General features: G+C 31.9%; 1 protein-coding gene across 2 annotated transcripts in view; it reads left to right on the top strand.

Moving 5' to 3' along the window:
- The window catches only part of LOC108905507 (glutamate receptor ionotropic, kainate 2-like), a 31,039-nt gene that overhangs the window by 9,818 nt on the left and 2,358 nt on the right, over nucleotides 1-18,863 (top strand). For both annotated transcript variants that reach the window (XM_018708387.1, XM_018708388.1), the window contains 9 exons: nucleotides 1,152-1,350; nucleotides 4,176-4,427; nucleotides 4,750-4,977; nucleotides 10,501-10,704; nucleotides 12,725-12,809; nucleotides 13,376-13,652; nucleotides 13,729-13,936; nucleotides 16,106-16,334; nucleotides 17,225-17,340. In XM_018708387.1, the coding sequence (XP_018563903.1) occupies nucleotides 1,152-1,350; nucleotides 4,176-4,427; nucleotides 4,750-4,977; nucleotides 10,501-10,704; nucleotides 12,725-12,809; nucleotides 13,376-13,652; nucleotides 13,729-13,936; nucleotides 16,106-16,334; nucleotides 17,225-17,340 (1,798 nt within the window). The remainder of the gene's footprint in view (nucleotides 1-1,151; nucleotides 1,351-4,175; nucleotides 4,428-4,749; nucleotides 4,978-10,500; nucleotides 10,705-12,724; nucleotides 12,810-13,375; nucleotides 13,653-13,728; nucleotides 13,937-16,105; nucleotides 16,335-17,224; nucleotides 17,341-18,863) is intronic.

The raw sequence follows: 18,863 nt of genomic DNA, 5'->3' as shown, positions 1-18,863 counted from the left end.
GTGGCATATTGGAAGGAGTTAGAACAAAAATGACCGTGCAACGTCTACTATTGACAATGGACAGTATGATAAATTGTTGAGGCATGAAGTATATGTATTAATATGTTTGGGGTAACTCCTGATATATACCAGAAAAAACTTTACATATGTTTTCCAAAATGGTGTATCCTGGATTTTTGCATTTTCTCTTTTATCGTACTACTGACTGGGCGTATATAATTGGCATCGTATATATTTTTTGTATATCACCCATTATATCATATTGTTCATTTAGGGTTAGGGATAGTCCATATGATTCCAATTTACGAAATTACGGAACTTGGGGGTTCCCCAGTTTGTTTAATGTAATATTGCTTGAAAGAAGGCTAGACGAGGTATGGCTCTTCAAATGTTTTGTCACTTTAGATTTGTAACAAGAATTTATAATGCGTTCACACATAGTACAAAACAGGTCATTTCCTTTAATGCGTATGTCCCTGTAACCTTCGGGACAACTGTCAAACCACATTTGAAATAATTCCCGTCTATTTCTTTTCTCTTTTGGCATTTCACTTTACTTTTCCCCCCAACTAATAGTTGTTAATTTATAATACGTTACTATTTATAAATAGTTATTTACACGGCGAATGCAATTTACAGCAGACGTAAAAAAGAAAGGTATCGCCGCGATACCAACTACTACAAGGTCTGTAAATAACCGAACAGTTCAAAACGCGAGTCAGCTGTGAAACCTACCGACCCCCGCACCGGCTCTGTTAGAGTCTGCACGTGCACTAAGCCTACTTATAACGATTTTTATAAAAGAGTTCACGCACCAACAAAATGATAAAAAATCATGTATCAATGATGATTTTTTTTTTTAGTGTAAAAACCCCATAGTTTAACAATTTTCAAATTTTATTAACGTCAATTTTCGCATTTTCATGTCCAAAATGTACTGTATTTCCAGTGTTCTATTCAATTGAGGCTGCTCCATCAGTATGTTTTAATTGGCCGTTTTAAAGATAAAGACGCCTTCCAAGCTTCTATGCATTCAAACCGCATAGAAGGGAAGTCTCTGATTCCGTATAAAATGATTTCGAACGCTGCATTAGCGTGATGCACGTCTAATAAGCCGCACATGTTTTATTTATGTTTTGCTTTTAATTCAGAACCGTTCTGAAGGAGCTGTGGAGATCTGGAGCAACACATTTCGTGTTAGATTGTACCACTGATATACTGCCAGAAGTTCTCAACAAAGCACAACAAGTAGGTCTGATGACCAACAAAGAGCACTACATTATAACTAATCTCGATTTTCACACACTTGAGTTAACGCAATATCGATACAGTGAAACCAACATTACCGGGGTAAGTAGGCATTTTAAACAGTGCATTGTACGTACCCACTAATTAGTAGAAGTGTAATTAATAATAAGACAGATCGTTCAACAATGCTTCACACGCCATATTAATGATCAGGGTGTCCCATTAAGAACAGGACACAGACCAGCTGTAGGTAGAGGATGTGAAAATAAAACAAATGAGCAAGACATACCCTAGTAAAATGTCAATCCTTACACGTTTTTTTTTTTTCTAAAATTTTTCTATCAATTTCTTGCGATTACGTAAGAACCGTTAGAGATATTTAAATAAATATTTAGGAAAATTCGTTTCAAAACACCGTAAATTACGAGATCTTAATTGTTTTCTAATAACTAGTCATCGTAAATTACAATATTGAATTCAAAATAGTAACTTTATGGTTATTTTTATTAAACATTAAGACGTAAAAAATCATTAAAAAAAAGATATACAGGACGTTGCATAATTCTACCGACACAAAGCAGGCACATGTGCCGTTGACGAGATATTGGCCTCTGAAGATGAGAGCTAAATTTTGAAAGAAATATTTCAACAATGCCTTAACATAGAGCAACCAAATTTGATACATGAATTTATGATTATTGTTATCTTTAATAGGTAAAAATATGAACTTGTTGGAAGCCCAATAAGGGCCAGACTAGGGGTAGGGCGTCCTTAAAATGATATCGATTTTTTTTATCTGTATGCCAATTATTAAATAGTTTTGCCAGTATTACAGGAAATTTAATTTTAAAAAATTTTATACCCTTACAAATTTTACGAAGAAATAACGGTTTTTGAGAAAATCGGGATTCTGTGAAACAGCGTCATTACTAATTGTATCGGAGAAAAAGTAAAGTATGCAGTTTTACGACTATTTAGTAGGCTATGATTTCATGTGTCATTTTTGACGTTTACAAATATTGTACATTACCACGTACTATTCCATCGTCTTGAAAAATGCCTGAAAAATTTTCATTTCGTGAAAAAGTTGCACGTTGTTAGTACTGGAGTTTTGTGAAGGTAATTGTCGACGAAGTGTACAGGAGTACCTACCGAAGAAGATTTCCTGATCATGCAGTAAACGCTCGAAACGAGATACGACTTTCAAGAAGTATTGAAAATGACCCTCAAATCAGCACTAGGCGATTATATAGACAATTTAATATACCACACCTACGGTCCATCGAATTATAAGACGAATCTGCTTCATCCTTATCAGATCCAAAATATTCAACAACTGTTACCCAAGATTTAGGCCAAAGACTAACTCTTTGTAATTTCATTTTGCGTCGGGGTCTTAGATTTCATGAGAAGATTCTTTTTACGAACGAAGCCTGTTTCACTCGAAGAGGAATCACAAATTTGCATAATTTCCATCAATATTCGAATGAAAATCCGCATGCAATAATTCCTTGCCATTTTCAAAATGAATTTAAAATAAACGTGTGGGCTGGTATTGTTGGACGTTATTTGGTTGGACAAGTTATTCTACCAAACCGGCTAAATAGCGAAAATTATTTATTTTTTTTACAAAATACTTTTTCTGGGCTACTCGAGGATTTACCTTTGAAATGAAAATATCAAATGTGGTTAGTACTAATGTATGAGACTTCTTGAACCAACAGTTCCCGTACAGATGGATAGGACGAGGAAACAATTGTCCAAAAAATTTGTCACCAAGATGGCCAGATATGAATAAATGTAATTTCTTTCTCTGGGAAACTTTAAAAGAATTTGTTTATTTTACACCGGTTGTATCTAAAGCAGATATATAGAATCGTATATTATATAATAAATGCAACGTCATAAAAAATAATCCACAATTATTGCACAGAGTGGACTTTAATTTTCAGCAGAGGGTAAATTTATGTATTAGAGAAAATGGTTGCTATTTTCAATAGTTATTGTTGTACTATTAAACGATATCGGTAGTTCATATGATTAAAGTTGAATTTGTTAACGTTTTGTTTATAAGATTCCTCTTTTTTAATGTTAAAAACAAAATAGAGAATCTAATTTAATGAAATTGTTTTTTCTTCGTCAAAAATCACATATGAAATCATAGCCTACTAAAACTACATACTTTATACTTTTTGTCCGATTCAATTAGTAATGACGCTGTTTCACAAAATCCCGATTTTTCTCAGGGACCGTTATTTTTTCGTCAAATTTGGAAGGATACAAAATTTTTTTAAATTAAATTTCCTGTAATCCTGGTAAAACTATTTAATAATTGGCATATTGATAAAAGAATTTTAAGGGCACCCTATCCCTAGTCCAGCCCTTATTGGTCTTCCAACAACAGAAAATGTTTCTCTATGAACCACACGATTAGGAAATCTCCTACGATATTCTTCCACACTTCTTCTACAGTTTTCTTCGCAGAAACCCATGACAAGTAGCATATCAACTTGTTCGCTAAATATAAATTTTCCAGCAATTTTCAACAACAATCAGAGACAATTGCTGAAATAAAATAATTTTATTACTAACTGACAAGTTTGAAAGATAAATTCATTGCCTAGTACTGACTTTTTGATTATTTTCTAATGTTAAAATTAATATTACTATTTTTCAATTCGGTCAATAAAAAAAAAGTTCTGAACAATTTTATGGGTGAATCGTCCCCAATGAAAACCGTGTAGTGATTCAATTAATTTTAAATAATAGTTGACCTTATCAAAAAATCTAGACCCATATTTCCTTGTCCTATTCCGACTATACATAAACTATTTGAAGGACAAGAAACTTTCTTGATTTTATTTAAACTTATTTAAAATCGAAATCATTCAACTAGATATCCGAATAAATCTAATTGGTAAATACAGATGCTTTTTGTTGACCCTGATGACAAAAGATTAATAAAAGCAGCAGCTAAGATTTATAATATGGAAGAAGGGATGGAGTTTGCAGCCGGATGGAAGCTTCGTTTGGAAGAAGCCCTACTGTACGACGCAGTCAAAATGTTCGCAATAGCTGTCAAAGAGGCACCACAGCTCAAAGAATACCCCGTCGATGTAAGCTGTCATAATAACCAGATGTTTTCAGAAGGAACGACTATAATAAATTACATGAAAAACGTAAGTGTTCTTAATACTTGTTTAGAGCAACCATTTGTACTTATCAATCGGTTCAACTGAAAACTAACAACGTTTTTATAGCTATTAGTGCCTAAAAGTTTACTTTTCTACGGAAATCTAGAGAAGTTTTACTTTTTTTGAAAGTGATATTACAGTTATTAGAAACAAGATGAATAGATACTTTCTAGAAGAGTTTGCAACATTATTTGATAAATATTTAGGTTAATATTTTTGAATATTCTCTAAAGAGAACTAATTTTATTTAGAAGGTACCTATAGGTATAATTCTTCAGGAGAAATTCACCCACTTCGTATTTTTCAGTTCGATTATACAGGCCTTACAGGAAGAATAAATAAATTCGACAATGAAGGTTTCCGCAAAAATTTTGCGTTGGATGTAATAGAACTTATGGAGGGAGGGATAACCAAAGTTGGTGTTTGGAATTATTCGAGCCATGTGCAACCTCTAACCATTACAAGAATAGTTAACGAATCTACGGAAGATTTCAGTGATATCCGCAATCGTACATTCATCGTTGCTATCACTTTGGTAAGATAAATCAAACGATTAATAGCGTAGTTCTAACAACTATCATTAAGATATTACTTACTTTTTTACATGTCGGTTACAAACGATTTTTTGAGAATTGTTCGAAGACAAAAAAAGCCACTCTTTTTCAAAAAGCACTTTTTTGGGTTTAAAAAAAGCACGTCAAGAAACTAAAAAGATATAATTTTTATATATTTTTTTATAAAACTACATCTTAAAAGGAACAAAATGAAAAAAGTTTATGATACCTTTGCCAACTTACAGGTTTTTGCCAAATTACGGGTATTTGAAAAATTTTTACCCAAAATGTCCTAATGCTTATAACTTCTTGAAGAGTTGAAATAAAAATTAGAAAAAATTCATGAAAGATACTCTAAATGGGTTCTAAATAATACCAATAAATCAGGAAAATATAGATGACCCGGTTACGACCTCAATGATTTGGCATGAAATTCCCCATATGTACCCATGTGGTTTTGTAAGTAAAAATCTTTATAAAATTTTATAAAGGTATTTTAAATACAAAATTCGGGGTATTGATCTTCTCTATTTTAAATACTAAATTAAAATACAGATTTGCAGTTTACTATAGGTGGAAGATGAGGATTCCGTTTTTGTCAGTATACAGTCTGTTTTATTATAAAGGTCCCGAACTCGGTTACCCATTTTTGGACACTCTGTTACAAATTCGCTTCTCACTACAGGGATCTCGGAAACGGTAAGATATACAAACTAGCTTAAATAGGGGCAAAGTTCTGTAATCGGGGGGCCAACATTATGCCTCTAAAAAATCAAGGCTAACGTGATTAGTTTTCGAAATATTTGAAAAAAACCGAAATTTTGGAAATGCGTTTTTGTTTAATTTCAGCCTTGTTTGAGGTGATATTGAAAAAAATAAGAACACTTTCTCATGGCCACTTTTTGCCCTCTATAGAATAACATAATCAATTTTTATATGTAACGTTTCGTCTCTCCAGGTCCATCATCAACTTCATTTTTTTAAATACGACCCTGGAAATTCTATTACATTTTTTGCAAGCCTTCATGACCCCCAATACCGTACTGCTTAAGCCCGAACCAGATTCAGGCGTTTTGTCTCGAAAAATTCATCTTCAGTGTATTCGTTCCAAATTTATCCACATTTTTTATTTAGATTTCTTTGTTTATTGAATTATCGTACACTGTAAGTGTCGTTAGACCCTGTGAAATCCATCTAGTTATTTAAACTATTACCACCATGCATTAAAATAAAACATTATTAGAATTTTATTCCCGTGTCAATAGTTATTTCTAGGCTTCTCGAGTGCTTAAAATTCAAACAAATTCCGACCTATTTTTTTCAGGATATGCATACAAATACATCTGATATGCTCTTTCACAGTTGCGGTTACAGATATAATAAATTCCGATAATATTATGCTGATCTTCATTCTCAACCTTTGCCAAAACGAAAATGTTTTTGAACATTTACTGAAATTTTTTAAAGAATAATATTCGGTTGACTCTTTGGTTGTTCATATGCATTTTTAAGAATTAATTTGTCATAATAAAATTTGAATTGTAATAATGTTTTAATTTTGACAACTACTTATTGAGTTATGTATGACAAAGTGATGGTAATAGTTAATAATAATAAATGTTTTATTGTAACGCATGCTGGTAATAGTTTAAATAACTAGATGGATTTCACAAGTTCTAACGACACTTACAGTGTATGATAATTCAATAAACAAAGAAATCTAAATAAAAATTTTAGAGAAATTTGGAACGAATACACTGAAGATGAATTTTTCGAGACAAAACGTCTGAATCTGGTTCGGGCTGAGGCAGTACAGTATTGGGGGTCATGAAGGCTTGCAAAAAATTTAATAAAATTTCTAAGGTCGTATTTAAAAAAATTAAGTTGATGATGATCCTGGAGAGACAAAACGTTACATATAAAAATTGATTATGTTATTCGATAGAGGGCAAAAAGTGGTCATGAGAAAGTGATCTTCTTTTTTCAATATCACCTCAAACAAGGCTGAAATGAAACAAAAAAATAATAACTTTGTAATTATATCAACAACGTTATCCTAATAGAATTTCCCCTAACAGAGGAAAGTTGAGTAAACTCGAAGCAAATCTAAGACAGTTTCCTTACAAGGTGAATTTGGTTCAACATGTTCATGAAAATGACTGAACAAATAATACAGTTTTGTCGCTGGTACTTAAATAATGCAAATAATAATTCCAACTTTCCAAATATGATTTTATGGACAGATGAAATTAATTTTTCTAACAATGTTTAACCACAATACATCACACCATTGGAGCCACGATAATCCTAGAATTAGGATAAAAGAAGGAAATTTTCAAAATCTATTTCATGTTATGTGTGTGGTACCTATGCTAGATTAAAAAATATTAGACATACTTCTTTGATGGTTCAGTATAACAATTTTTTGAGAGATTGGTTACCTACAAGAGTTTTTGGGAAGAATTAACAGTTAATGAGTATGTCCATATTATTTTCCAAGAAGACAGCGCACCTCCACACAATGCCCAAATAAACATAAATTATTGGTACAAGAGGACTCATACATTGGCCGCCATGATCCCCAGATATTAATGCATTGGGTTTCGTAAAAAACGAATTTTATCTAGCACCACCTAATAATATTATCAGTTGAAAAACAGAATAAATAATATTCCACATAACGTTAAATTAAATGCAGTTAGAAGTGTAATTAGAAGATGTACATTATATATCGAAAGAACTGGACAACAGTTTGAACAGTACTTTTAAATTTGACTATTCATTTCACATTTTTTGTTTGCATTCAATATTGTATTGTACAATTTTTTGTTTATTAATATTACTAAGTTATTGTTAGTTCTATACCTTAACTGTCTTAGATTTGTTTCAAGTTTACTAAATTTTCCTCTCTGTTAGGAAAAATTCTATTAGGATGACGTTGTTGTAAAACAACGCTATCCTCAGCTGTTTCTTCTACATTCATAATAAACGTGCAGTATATCAACTAATTCGTTAAAATCACTCATTTTGTTATAAGTTAAAAGGTGACAGCAATTACAAACAAACGGATATGTGACAGATAGCGGTATGCAAAATTGTCCAGAGCCTTCTATTTGATATGATTTAGAAACCTTGCACCGTAAACGTCAATGCTAAAAGTTTTCTGATTTTCTCTCAAAAATTTCTTTATTCAAAGGTACACAAATTTCATATGCTTGGAAAGAGAATAAAAAAATCTAGCAAAACATGCAGAAATATACAGGGTGTCCTATTAATATTGCGGAAAAATTCAGGGGCAGTTTCCTTGACCAAGAGAAAGAAGGTTCCTATAAATCTATGTCCGAAAATACTTCGTTTCGGATATACAGGGTGTTGAAATTTAGAGAAAATACAAGGTTTTTACTAATATCTGGAGAACCCTAATTCCGATTTTTTTGAAATTTGGTATGTTTGTTTACAAAAACGGTAGACGTTTCTGACGTACCTAATTTGATTTATTTTATCTATTGCAGCGGCATCCGGGGACTCACTCCTGTTGATATTAATAACTAAACATATGAGAGGTCACTGCTTTTTCTTAGGTGTCATATGTTTTCCTAATTATGCGATAAAAAATACAACTTTTTTGCCTCTTTACTTTTTTTGATTATCTTGCTTCGTTTTCGAGCAAAAAATTAATAGTTTGTTTAAGTGTGTGATTTTAATAAGTACTTGAACTGTGTAGTTGTCAATTCCTGCCAAAATGAATACTCAAATAGTGAAATGTGCGATATACATTTTCTTTATGGCCTTGCCAACGGTAATGCATTAGCCGCCAGTCGCCTCTATCAGTAGAAATACCCTAATCGTATAATTCCTCATCATACTATCTTCACCCGTCTTCATCAACGTCTTAGTGAAACTGTTTTCGAAAACTTACAGCAGGAAACGGGCGACCCCTCACAGCAATAACCTTACAATTGGTGGAAAATGTACTTCATGAAATTGAGGACACTCCAACAACACATACCAGACAATTTGCTAGAAACTTAAATGCAAGTCGTTCTACAATTTTCAGGATTTTAAAAAATAATCTTTTATATCACATGCAACCGGTTCAGGCACTTTTACCAACTGATTTTCCGTTATGATTAGATTTGTGTCGATGGATGAGGCGAATTTTTCTAGAAAAGCCACAATGAACTTCCAAAATAATCATGTATGGGCGGACGAGAACCCAAATGCAATATTAGCAGGCCGTCATCAACACCAGTTTTCACTTAATGTATGGGTCGGATTTGTGGGAGACCACTTAATAGGCCCATTTTGGCCCCGTTGGATTTTTTCCTTTGGGGTCACCTCAAACATTTGGTTTATACGACTCCAGTGCAAACCATAGACGATTTAAGAAACCGCATTGTCGCATCAGGTGAAACAATTAGACACACAGCCGGATTATTTTGAACGTGTTCGCCAATCAATGTGTCGTAGTATAGATGCCTGTATTAGAGTTGAAGGTGCACATTTTTAACAACTGTTGTAATGCCTGTGTATGTAAAGTATTTTTCATATCATTGCTGTTTGTTAAATATTTTTTCTTATGTTTCTGTTAATATTATTTAAAAAATATATTATTTAATGAGTTATTGTTTCTCAGCTTGTTACATTGTTTTTCCTTCAAATGTATTGTTAAAGTTGATTAGTAAATAACTAAAATTTCTATTTTTGTTTTCTACTTCCCTTAAGAATGTGTATATGAAAGGATATTAATATTTTGCTCGAAAACGAAGCAAGATATCAAAAAAAGTAAAGAGACAAAAAGTTGTATTTTTAATAGCATAATTAGAAAAAAATTTGACACCTAAGAAAAAGCAGTGACGGCTCATATGTTTACTTATTAATGTCAACAGGAGTGAGTCCCCGGACGCCACTGGAATAGATAAAATAAATCAAATTACGTCAGAACACGTCTACCGTTTTTGGAAACAAACAAACCAAATTTCAAAAAAATCGGAATTAGGGTTCTCCACGTTGGTAAAAACCTTGTATTTTCTCTCAATTTCAACACCCTGTATCTCCGAAACGAAGCATTCTCGAACATAGGTTTATAGGAACTTTCTTTCTTATTTTTGATCAAAGAAACTCCCCCTGAATTTTTTCGCAATATTAATTGAACACCCTGTATATCTATACAGGTTTTTTTTTATCAAACAGACTGTATATACTATACTAAAATATCAACTAGTTTGGCCAATATTACCTCGTTACAGTCGTCTGAACAAGGTACTATATAAATAATATTGCTCTCAAGTTGCAGTTGTTTTTTCTTAATTTTGATAGTTTACTTTTAATAGTATTGTCGTTACTAAAAGTTATATGAATTGAATTATTATGGAATGTTTTAGACATTTTGTTGAGACTGATAATTGACTTTATTGTTACAACATCCATTTTGCTATATGTTACAAAATTATATTACAATGAAAACAGTGATTGCTCTCCTTTTAAAGTGTTATTTTTCTCAGACACCACCGTATGGCATGGAGAAAGAATCCACTGAAAATTTGCAAGGGAACGATCGTTACGAGGGCTTTGCAGTGGATCTCATTCAGGCGCTGGCAGCAATGAGGGGTTTTAATTATACTATTGTGGTAAAGGATGGAAAGGTTGGAAAATTCAACAACGCCACTGGAAAGTATACGGGCCTTATAGGAGATTTACATGACAGGGTAATTTCTTTCATTACTCATTTTTTCAAATAACATATTTTCAAAACTTATAAGTAATGGAAATGCCATTTAAAATCCTTCAAATTTATCCCTGTTAATAACCTTATAATATTCAGTTTCCATACTAATAGCTGGATGTTTAAGAAATAGTTTGGAATTAGTTAAACTATACAGGGTGTCTCACAGGGAACTGCGTCGGCCGATATCTAGGAAAGTACTGCTCCGAAAATTTTGAAAATCTGGCAACAGTGCAATGCCCCTTGTTCGAACACATCTAAAATATCTAGAACTCTCCAGCACTTATACCGGAAGTCGACACCAAATTCGTTATTTTAAATGGGACACCCTATATATTCTTTTATATTCTGCGTTAAATTTGAGGGCACTTTATTAAATATTTCATATACCTAGGAGTTATAGATTTTGAGATATTAATTTTTAAAGATAAAATTTGACAGATGCCAGGGTTCGTGAAGATGCTAGTAGCTCTTTTCAGGAGCGTGATGTCAAGTGGATTTTTGATGCCTGTAAAGGGCATAGGTAGCACTACATTTATAGTATACCAACAAATTAAAACCTTTAATACTAGGTGTCTCATTTTTGCTGTAACATTTTGATAATTTCAAACAGCTATAACTTTGTTAATTTAAATGGAACATCTTGCAATTTTTTACTTGTATGCAGATTGATATATTAGATATTTGCAATTTTCTATTTTCTGGACTGTATTTCTCGTATCGGACCTGTTTGTCAAACTGGACATGACCAGACACATTCCAAAAACAACTGAAATAACATTATATTTGTCAAGTTAGTTGTCAAATTATTGTTGTGCCTGAATAGTTTTTTTTAATAAAAATGCCTGGGGTTCGATTAAATTATACGAATGAGGATATCTTAATTTGTTTGTTATTTATGGAAAATGTGACAAAGTAATTTCAAGAATATGTAGAGAATCTGCTGCTTTTTTCCATAAATAACAAACAAATTGAAATAATCCTCATAAGTATAATTGAAACGATCCTCAGACAATTTTATTTAAATTTTCAGCAAAAACTATTACTGACATAACAATAATTTGACAACTAACTTGACAATGTCCAGGAACATTGCCATGTTGCCATATTTTTCGGAGCAGTACTTTCCTAGATATCGATCGACGCAGTTCCCGGGGGGACACCCTGTATAGTGCAGCATAATTCACACAAGGCGTGACGCCTCATAAAAGTAGTGGTGATTTGGGATTTAAACAATACGGTGCAAAAATTTAGGTCTTTAAAATGATTCAAATTCATTGCGCAATTAGTAGATTTGTTTCAAAAGGATCGAGAAATAATGACTGAAGTCCACTGAAAGGTGGACTTGCCGGAAGATCTAGGCAAGCTAGAATATTACAGATCGAAGATGTTTTAGATACCGTTGAAGCAAATCTGACAACTAGTGCCAGATATATTGAACAAGTCGTCACGTACTAAGGTGACAAGTATTTTATTAGAAAATCAACTTAATAATTTCTGAAACAGTTATGTGACTCCAAAATCCTCAAACTAATCTATTTGGGCTGATATTAACTTATTGACCCTTTTGTACTGCTAGTCAGGCTAGGACCATCTACATTTCCTGCATAATAACCACTACAATAATATCTATGTACTGGAGTGCTCCATCTCAATTTAAAAGAGAAGGATAGGATTGGATTATCTATATAATTTATTTTCTAAGAGGTGGATATACAGCAATAGACCATTATCATGGTCTCCACGATCGCCAGATTGTATTTCATGTGATTTTTAAGAGGTAAACGCCCTATTTTAACATCATGCACTAAATGAAGGTGTGAACAATGGTGGTTAATTTCGAACCTCCGAACATATTCTTTAGGCTTCTTTATTTACATTAATATGTATTCTTTTACTTTTATTTCTAAAAAATATTCTTACTTGTATCCTATGTTGCGCTCAAAGGAAAAGTCCAACTTACAAAACACCTTTATAATTCACGAAAGTTATATTTTTTTCAGAAAATTGATTTGGTCGTAACAGATCTCACCATTACTTATGAAAGGGAAGAAGCTGTTGATTTTACGTCCCCATTTATGATGTTAGGTAAGAAAATTCCTTTAAAAATTGAATTCTATTGTTTATTCATACGCAGAATATCTAATTCAAGATATAGATATTGTGAAGTTTCGAAAGATTCACAGATGCGTCAGTGTTAAAAATGTTATCATCGAACAAAAAAGCCTTTCTGTACGCATTTTTAGAAATTAATTATAAAAACCTACTTTATAAAACATGTCTCATTTTAATCGATACACATGAATATTTCATCAGTGAAACCTTCGATCCAAAAATGACCTAAATGAAAGTTGTTTAGTTCATTACGCGAAAGCGGTTTCTACCCTTGAATTTGACCTTAACCATTACCTTGAAGGTCAATTGAATTTCAACTTCATAATTTTTACCCTGGGAATCGATTCGGCAGAAAATTTTACATCCAGATGTGATCTTAACTTTGACCTTGCGTAAAGTACCACTTTCCCTCAATGAACTGAGCAACTTTCATTTAGATCAATTTTGGATCGGAGGCTTCACTATTGGCCAACTACCTGTTGTCTACAAATAAATAGCTTGTATAAGATTACGTCCTTTTCATTAAAGCAAAATTTCAGGCATAAGCATTCTGTATCAGAAACCGACAAAAGCACCGCCTGGCTTCTTCTCTTTCGCTGATCCTTTTGCTTTCGAAGTGTGGAGATTGCTGGTGCTGGCCTGTGTCGGAGTTTCTTTTGTCCTATTCGTGGTTGGGAGGATATCGTCTTCAGAATGGGAAAATCCCTATCCATGTATTGAGGAACCAGAGTATTTAGTTAACCAACTCGACTTGAGGAACTGCGCCTGGTTTGTGACTGGTTCCATTATGCAGCAAGGATCAGAAATTGAGTTAAAGTTAGTACAGTATTATATTTTCCCAACTATTCATAAACAGAAACATGGTTTGATTAACGCAACCTAATTGTTGCAGATCTGTAGCTACTAGAATGGTTGCAGGAATGTGGTGGTTCTTCACTTTGTTGATGGTTTCGAGCTATACCGCGAATTTGGCTGCTTTTTTAACCACGGAAAGCCCAGATCCTCATTTTAACAACCTTAGAGAACTCGTAAATAACGCAGAAGAAAAGGGCATCAAATACGGAGCTAAATTAGATGGAGCCACAGCAAACTTTATCAGGGTAAATTCGGTCTAGTGTAATAATACTAACATTCTAAACATTCTAAACATTCAGTGGCGGAAGTTCAAAATTTGGACTCCCTTGCAAAATTCGATTCGGGCTACTTCCACAACCTACGGTTGAATTGGGTTGACTTTTTTTATTAAAAATAAAAATCATTGTAGCAAAAATTTGCTGTAGTAGGTGCAACCCCAAAAAATGCGAAATTTCTTATATCTGATTTTTCCCAATTTTGTTTGAATTTCGAATCCCTAACATTGTAGTTAAAAATCACATTTCTAGAAAAAATCATTGTCGCAGATTAATGACTTTGTTGGCATTTTTTTTATTTACATTTCTAATAAAACTTCATTTCTGAAAAAAGAGTTCTAAAGTTATTTTAAGTGATGTTAAGTGCTTGATATACAGGTTGCCCAATATTGTGACAAAGTTCAATATCTCCCTTATTATAAAAATTTGAAAAAAAAATGTATGGGAGTGATGTACTTAAAAAAGTTTACATTTTAAAAATATTTTGAATTATACAGGGCGATCCATTAGGGCGGAGCATCTTTAAGGTGGTTTTTCTTAAATGGAACACTCTGTACATTTTTACAAATTTATATTCTACAGAAAATTCTCTTTCCAGCGATGTCTATGTTTTTTGTATTCGATGCGGCGGTCAAGTTATTTGAAAAATGAAATAATTTTTTCTGGAACAGGGTCTGTAAATCTATCCACTGTGCAGGTACTACCAGTAATTAAGAAAAAATATTTTGTAGGCATGCGGACCAAAGATGTGGACAAACAAAAAAATAGCAAAATTTTTATAATTTTGTACAGGGTGTTCTAGACATAAGGTCCAGTTTAGCGAATTTCGAAGGACATTTTCTCGATTTTTTAAATGAAACACCCGGTATATTATTTTATTTTTGGATTAATATGTTAATTACCTACAAATTTTGTAAATAATACCATATGCCTAAAATCACTATTTTCCGAAATATTGGCGCTTTTCTAGCAAAACCCCTTTAATTTTGCAAATTTTACATTTTATTTTCAAATTAAAAAAATTTCAATTTTAATTATTTGAATCAGGCTTCTAATTAGCAACATATGCAAAAAGCAGCTATATTTACTAGTCATTTATACAATATGAAATTACTCCATCTTTTTCTAATTAAAAAAATTTAGCCACCTTGNTTATAAAAATTTGAAAAAAAAATGTATGGGAGTGATGTACTTAAAAAAGTTCACATTTTAAAAATATTTTGAATTATACAGGGCGATCCATTAGGGCGGAGCATCTTTAAGGTGGTTTTTCTTAAATGGAACACTCTGTACATTTTTACAAATTCATATTCTACAGAAAATTCTCTTTCCAGCGATGTCTATGTTTTTTGTATTCGATGCGGCGGTCAAGTTATTTGAAAAATGAAATATTTTTTTCTGGAACAGGGTTCTGTAAATCTATCCACTGTGCAGGTACTACCAGTAATTAAAAAAAAATATTTTGTTGCATGCGGATCAAAGATGTGGACAAACAACAAAATAACTAAATTTTTATAATTTTGTACAGTGTTCTAGACATAAGCTCCAGTTTAGCGAATTTCGAAGGACATTTTCTCGATTTTTTAAATGAAACACTCGGTATATTATTTTTATTTTTAATATGTTAATTACCTACAAATTTTGTAAATAATATCCTATGTCTAAAATCACTATTTTCGGAAATATTGGCAAATTTCTAGCCAATAAAACCCCTTTAATTTTGCAAATTTTACATTTTATTACTCCAGGAGAGTTCTAGATATTTTAGATGTGTTCGCTCCAGAGACATTGCCATGTTGCCAAATTTTCAAATTTTTCGGAGCAGTTCCTTTGGCTTTGCCTTGAACTTATTTTTATTCTTCTGGACTTCTATTAGTTCTCTCTAGAAGTTTTGCTGAAATTTTCTGTCTCTCTCCTTTTCTTTCACTCTCACCTGAAATTTTAGTAGGGTGAAAGGGAAGCGAGAAGGAACACTCTGGCCAAGACTCAGAGAAACTATAGGAAGCAGAACAAGATTCCTACAATTTATAATTATCTGAATATGGAAGTGAGTTCCTTCTGAGGAAAGATCAATATCAATACTACGTTTACTATAACTAACAATCGTTCAAAGGTAATCCGCTATATCATGTTTTCCAGGACAAAGCTGATTCGGACAAAGATTACGCTAAAGCCTGGGAATTTATAAAAAAACATGACGATGTACTGGTTAACGAAACTAAAGATGGCGTTGACAGGGCTGCAACAGAAAAATACGCATTCTTCATGGAAAGCAGTTCTATTGAGTATGAGATTCAAAGAAGATGTAATTTAAATCAAGTAAATGGTCTACTGGATGAAAAAGGATATGGCATTGCTATGAGGAAAAGTATGCATATTTCTAAGCAGTTCTATATTCGCAGCAACTTGTTTTGGCATTTTCCCAAATATATTAATTGGTTATAAGTTCTACCATTTGAATATAAAAAAAAATCAGTTACTATCTATTTGTGCAAGCCTCACGCTACTATATTTCCGACATACCTATGTCTAAATATTCGTTTACAATAAAGGACCTCTCTTTCTTTGATTTTATAGTTGACAGAGTGATCAGCAATTTATTTCCCATATCTTCTCCAATTTCTCCAATTTTTATTTGTAGTAATTCATAACATCGGCACGCCCCAGATATAAATATTTTCTTTAAATTACCTTTGTACCGAAATACGTATCATTAGGGGCCTCCATTAGAAATTTTTTAACTTGTAATTTTCTAAAACATGTGATTTTTTAGAACGATATCCATCCGATTAGCGTTTCAAGAATTCTTTTAACTTTAGATACTTTTTAATATCGATGTTATTATTGTAGACATTAAAGCAGCTCCGAGCATCGCATATATTGACCATAATGAAGATTTCATACTTTTGCTTAATTCAGAAAAATAATATCTACTAATAGTGATTTTCTGAAAAAGACAAGATGTCATTCTCAGCCCGGTAATCAATCAATTTTTTATAATGTTTGCTGATATCTCTTCTTCGATTTTTCTGATAATAAATTACACTCTACTTATTTGCTTTGCTGATTCAATAATTTCTGGCGGAATTATATAGCAACCACAAACGACCTATTGATTATTATTATTCATGAAAGAAATACCATATAATTTTCATGAAATGAAACAAATAGCTTTGTTTGCTATAATGATAAAATTAAAATTGATCGTAGAAAAAATTATGTGTTTAACTTAATACCAGCCACGGCACTTTATTTCAGATGAAAGCTACAGAAACAGTTTAAGCACTGGTATTTTAATATTACAAAATTCTGGAAAATTAGAAGAAATTAAAAGGACGTGGTGGGAGCAAAGGAAAGGTGGAGGACAATGTTTGGTAAGCGTTTGCAAGAAAATATTAAATTTTAACATTTAGGGAACTTGATATTAAAAACGTTTACTCAGTTCGAAGTACAATCTTGAAATAATAAATGTTTTTTTTCAAATTTAGAAAGACGTTTTTATGCAGCTTACTTACAACACTGAAATATTAACAATTAATTTTTTTAAAGTATGTTTTTAAAATAGGTGTATTATAGCTATATCTTGATTACTGTCAAAATTATTTTTTTTTATGTATCTATACGGATAATCCTGATACAATAATTTACTAATGCAATCTACATCTAAATATAAAAAAGATTCTATATGAACACAGATGGAGAAATATAATCTAAGGAGTCTGCAACCTCTCAAATGTGAACCTGTGAAAGCTGATTTTTTTCCAGATAACTCCGAAGCCGTTTGAGATAAAACAATGAAATTTGGAATTAAATATTGTTATTAGGTTTTAATCATCATTTTAATTCTAGATTAAGAGATTGTGGAAATATTTTTGTATGCGAATTTTTCAACAATTTCATCTAAAAACTAGAAAATTTTAGTCAATTCATAAGAATGCATAGTTTAATTAATCAAACATTTCTTGACCTTAAAGCATAGAAGTGGAAAGAAAGAAAATCATGGGAACATCATTTGAAAAACCTCGAAAAAGTGCTACATAGAAAGATAAGGCTAAGAAAAACCAGCAAATCAAATATACTAGAAAACAGTATTTAATTTTCCTAATTAGTGGAGTAAAGGTAGCTTAAAAATATGCATTATTTCGGAATAATTAGCAGAGCCATTGTTTAAACAATAAAAAATGGTTTTTCAAAGATTATTTTAAATAAATCAAAAAATATCAAACCAATTTTAATCAAATTGATATTATAGGGGTTTTCGAGGTCACTGAATAAGAATATAATGTTAAAAAATATAAATTCAAAATGGCTGATCCAATATGGGCGACTTTTTTTAAACAATTTATTTAAAAATGACGATTTTCAAAGCAATTTTAATCAAATTGATATTGTAGAGGTTTTTGAAGTCGCTGAACAAGAATATTATATCAGAGAATAAAAATTCAAAATGGCTGATCCAATATGGCCGACTTTTTTAAAAAATTTATTTAAAAATAATAAATTTCAAAGCAATTTTACTCATATTGATATTTTTCGGATTTTTCAGATCATTGAACAAATATAAAATGAAAGCAACTCGTTAAATTTTAAAGAAATTTGGGTATGATGTTTAGGGTTCTGCAAAAAGTCAATTAATCAACAAATTTATTAAATATGAAAAAAATAACAATATTCAATGTTCATTCTCTTGAATCTCGTTCTTCTTCGAAAAATGCGTGGCAATTGAGACAATCAGTTCCGGAACAATTAGAGCATGCTATGGTGCAAAGTAGATCCGCCTTCCCGCAACCGCAATTATTAGCACAGCCACTTTTGCATCCGCAAAAAATCATTTTGAGAAGTTCACTTGGTGATAAATCTTGAGTCATAAAAGTTAAAGTCATACCCGAATCCTCTC

The sequence above is a fragment of the Anoplophora glabripennis genome, unplaced genomic scaffold (assembly GCF_000390285.2).
Source record: "Anoplophora glabripennis isolate ALB-LARVAE unplaced genomic scaffold, Agla_2.0 scaffold140, whole genome shotgun sequence".
NCBI classification, from domain to species: Eukaryota; Metazoa; Arthropoda; class Insecta; order Coleoptera; family Cerambycidae; genus Anoplophora; species Anoplophora glabripennis.
The sequence above is the reverse complement of the archived record's forward strand: the minus strand, read 5'-3'. Positions and strand labels throughout refer to the sequence as shown.